This window comes from Mirounga angustirostris, unplaced genomic scaffold (genome assembly GCF_029215605.1).
Source record: "Mirounga angustirostris isolate CCGP_5_RB_7025 unplaced genomic scaffold, mMirAng1.0.hap1 SCAF_1, whole genome shotgun sequence".
Taxonomy (NCBI): domain Eukaryota; kingdom Metazoa; phylum Chordata; class Mammalia; order Carnivora; family Phocidae; genus Mirounga; species Mirounga angustirostris.
Genome location: NW_026991709.1, coordinates 157,369,537 through 157,373,900, shown reverse-complemented (window position 1 = coordinate 157,373,900; position 4,364 = coordinate 157,369,537). Strand labels below are relative to the sequence as shown.

Sequence of the window (4,364 nt, the reverse complement as noted above, 5' to 3'; positions counted from 1 at the left end):
TCGGGAAGACTTCCTGGTGGGTCTAACGGGCCAGGCCACAAGCCGGGGCTGCTGGCATTTCTGGCAGGACCTACGCCCTGACCTACCTGCATCTGCACCAGGTGCTTTAAAAAGACAGTCGCTTGTGTACTGCTGATGGGCATGGAAAATAGTACGGCTCTTCTGGAAGGTCGTTTGGCGGCTCCTTTTAAAACTAAAAATGGACTTATCATAAGCCACAGCAATTCACCATTATATAGTCCAGAGAAAAAAAGACTTGTTTTCATGCACAAACTTGCACATGAATATTCATAGCAGCTTTATTCATAATAGCCCCACACCAGGAACTACCCAGATGTAGATTGAACAAAGCATGGCAACAGTTGAGGATTAAACAAAGCATGGCACATCCATCCCATAGAATATTACTCAGCACTGAAAGAAGAGCCACCTGCTGATATGCACAACTGGGCTGGTTCCCGAGGGAATTATGCTGAGAGAAAGAAGCCAGGCTCTAGAAGATACCTCCTGCGTTGTTCCACTGGTATAACACTTGTAAAGTCACATCAGTACAGAGACGAACACAGATTCGTGGTTGCCAGAGCTTGGGACGGGCTGTTCAGTTGAGAACCATCCCAGGTGGTAGTTACACAAAGCTGTACACATAAAATTTCACAGACACACAGACACACACACACTTACACGTGAGAGCGTGTATGACTGGTACAATGTGGTGAGGCCGGGCATGGGTGATGGGCCAGCATGACCCAGCCCTCATTCAGCCCTGGGGGGCAGGCAGGGGCCCCGTCCTCTGTCCCCTTCACAGTCCCAAGGGGAAGCCGAGTGTCTGGTCCAGGTCCAGCCTGGCTGCTCCCATCCCCTTCCCCACTCTGACAGGCCTCCTCTTGCCTTCTAGCCACGGCTGAAAGGTGTGCCACAGCTTAACCTCCTTCCATGATGAACTCGAAGAACCCCAAGAAGTGCCCCCAGTATAAGAAGAGTAGAGACAAGGCCCAGGAAAAATTTGCCAGGAAGTTTCCGTACAGGTACTAGACCCTGAGGCCCCTAGGGCCAAGTCCTGCCTCCCCTGAGGCCATGCCAAAGTGCATTCCAGGGATGTATAGCGTGGACCTGGGATGAGTTTTCTCATCCACAGGGAGTTCCCTGAGCAGCTCTGTGACAGTCTGGGGTTCATCTTCGCCCCACCCCCATCCCAATCAGAGCTGAGGGCCTCTAGATAGGTGCCCGGGACCCCTGGGGCCATCCCAGAGTCGTAGCCAGCTCTTTCCCTCTGAGTCAGTGGCCTTGTGGGAACCACCTGAAGAGCACATTCATGAACACCTACCCCTGCCAAAGGTGTGATGGGGTCAGACTGGGGTGGGGTGTAGTTTGTAAAGCCCTAGGGCACTTGGAAATCAGTAGAGACCCCCAGACTGGGCAGCACTGGGGCCTCGGCCAGCGGCAGTTACTAAATACTCTGTGTGGCCAGGCTGTGTCCTGGATCCCATCATCAATGCACTGATAGGTCCTGACAAAAAAAAAAAATGTAGCAACTTTGGAGGGCTTCCTAGCTGTGTGACCTTGGGCAGGTCACTTGACCTCTCTGTGCCTTAATTTCCTCATCTATAAATGGTTGTGAGTTGACATACGGGTTAATGTTGATAAAGCACTTAGAATGATGCCTGGCAAGTAGAAAGTTCCAGATGAGCGAGAACTATTCATATGGCTGGTGGCTGCAGGCTCGCTAAAGATGCCAAGTGCCCATTGCAGGTTCTCTTGGCTGTCAGAACCTACTGCAGAGTTCCTGAAGCCCTGGGAGGTCACGAAGATGACCACCTCACTGAGGGATCAGCTGCCCCTGCAGAAGACGTTGGTGCCAACGAGATCCATTCCAGTCAGAGGGTAAGTCACAGGCCCAGGATGCCGACAGCTGCTGTGGCCCACCAATCACACTCAAGCTGCTGGCCTTGCACCCCAGCTCTGCACAGACACTCACGTGACTCTCCCAGCAGCCTCCACTTCCAAGCTGAGGAAACCGAGGCCCAGAAAGGAGACACTGAAGTCCAGTGGTCCCTCCCACAGCAAAGCAGTTTGTGGGAGAGGCTGCACAGGACCCTCGGGTGGGCAGGCCCTGGCCTCACCTGAACAGGGCCCTGTCCACACGTAGGGAAATAGGCCTGAGCAGGCAGCTTAGCCAACATCCTTCCACACAGCAGAGGCAAAACAGAAGAAGAGCCCACAAGTTTCTGGTCTCCTTGCAGCCTGCTCTGAGGGTGGAGGCACTGACGGGGGACTTCGCACTGGCCACTTCTAGCCTGACCATGTGCTAACAGATGTACCCCCTACACATGGGCACACACACTGAAACACCCAGACACCCTTGGAAAGATCCCCACACACGAACATTTCACATACTCGCCCAAAACTGGAACTCAGATCCAGGCTGTCCCTGGGCCATCACACACCAGCTGTGACATAATGCAGGGCTTCCGTGACCAGTTGGTGGGGAGGGGCATCCACCCCACCTCCCAAGGACCCCAGCTCCACTGTGACTGCCTCAGCCCCTCCCTCCAACTCTAAGGCTGATGTAGCTGTTGGAAAAGACAGACCAGGAGAGGAGCAGTGGCCTCACAGGGGAAATTGATATTCACAAAATATAGCACGGTGTGCCTGCTGGTGGCCGTCCAGCGACTGGAGGATGACACTCAGTGTCTGTGCAGGCCTGGTGGAGCAAGTCCTGGCCGTGTCTGAGGCACGGCGCGGGAACCCTGTTGGGGTTCTGACGTGGACATAGGGGGTGGCGGTTGGGAGGGCAGCAGAGGCTCAGTGTGGGGTCCCAGGGCAGGTCTGGGCTGGGAGCAGTCTTGGTCGTGGCCCCAGCCGACGTCTCTGGACCCGTGGGGTTCTGTGTGGCTGTTCTAGGCTTGGGGCCCCAGATTTTACTTCACTGTCCTGCCTGAGCCCTCCGCCGCCACCGCCTCTTCTGAGCCAACTTTGGGAACTCAAGCTAGTGAGCCGCCGCTTCCCTGGGCCAGGCGCCCCCGCTGTCCCCACCGGCACCTGCGCTGCCCGCCCCTCCAGAGGCCTCCTCTAGAGCCCGGCTCCAAGCGGCCTCCCTCGCGGCCACAGAGCACTCCCTTCCGGACAGAGGTGAACACAAGTGAGGGGAACCACCCTGACGGGGCTCTTCATCTCCTCAGAACCCACGCCATGTGAATAAACTTCACAGGTTCAAAACCTATTTCCGTTTGGACTGAGCGTTTTGCTTTCCGAATGTCCATTTTCTCATCTATAAAATGAAGTGATGGGTGGTGTGAGGTTCAGAGAGAGTAGGAATGTCATTTCCCAAAACTGATCCCAAGGATGCACTCGCACATGTAAGTAAAGATATTTGGACAACAGTATTCATTACAGCGCCATAGCAAAGGATCGGAGACCACCTATACATCCACTACTAGGGGGCTGTTCACTGATATACCACAGCCAGACCCCGAACCACCAGGCAGCCATTGAAATGAGGAACTAGCTCTTTATATATTGGTCTGGAGCAATCTACAATTCATATTCAGATTGTTTTAAAGCACAACAGAAGTGTGTCTGATATACTCCCATCTTGTATACATTAGGAAACAGACTGTACGTGTGTGTATGTGTGTGTGCACGTGTGTGTGTGTGTGTGTGTGTGTGTGTGTGTGTGTGTGTGTGGTAGGTAACAATTAGTACCTCTGGGTAGAAGAACTGGGGAACCTGGGGACAGGCCTACTATTTTCTGAAAAAAAATTTTTTTAAAATGTTTTATTTATTTATTCATGAGAGTCAGAGAGAGAGAGAGAGAGGCAGAGGCAGAGGGAGAAGCAGGCTTCCCGCCTAGCAGGGAGCCCGATGCGGGACTCGATCCCAGGACCCTAGGATGATGACCTGAGCCGAAGGCAGATGCTTAACCATCTGAGCCACCCAGGCGCCCCTATTTTCTGAAATTTTAATACATGAACTTAATACCATGTTGTTGGTGGATTACAAATTCTTCAAAAAGAAGTAGTATGGAATAAAAATCAGGGACTGTTGTAATTTCTTTGGAATTTGTAATAGCAGCACCCTGTAGGAGGGTGCCTGCAGAAGATGTAAGGGTTTCCCCGCTCTGTTCTACAGAGACAGGGACCAGAAGGTCATCTTGGAGTCCTTGGCAGGGTAAATAAAATCAGGGACACTAACTATAACCCTCTCGCTAGGAGAGAAGAGTTTGGGGGCCCTGAAGATGACTAAGGTGGCTGCACTGAGCAATGTGGGTAAGTGGCCACATTGTTCCGGAAAGAAGGTGGAATGAGGTCCCCCGTGGAATGAGAATTGAAAAGGGGCCCTCCCCAAGCCCTAGGGAGGAACCGGAT

At 53.0% G+C, this 4,364-nt stretch overlaps 1 protein-coding gene across 1 annotated transcript; it reads left to right on the top strand.

Annotated features, from left to right (window-relative positions):
* The first annotated feature begins 673 nt into the window (after positions 1-673).
* Positions 674-3,124, top strand: CUNH3orf22 (chromosome unknown C3orf22 homolog). The gene is made up of 3 exons (XM_045902171.2): positions 674-1,025; positions 1,750-1,881; positions 2,902-3,124. Exons 1-3 carry the CDS (start codon positions 934-936, stop codon positions 3,071-3,073), a joined length of 396 nt encoding a protein of 131 aa, XP_045758127.2. The 5' UTR covers positions 674-933; the 3' UTR covers positions 3,074-3,124.
* Positions 3,125-4,364: the final 1,240 nt, after the last annotated feature.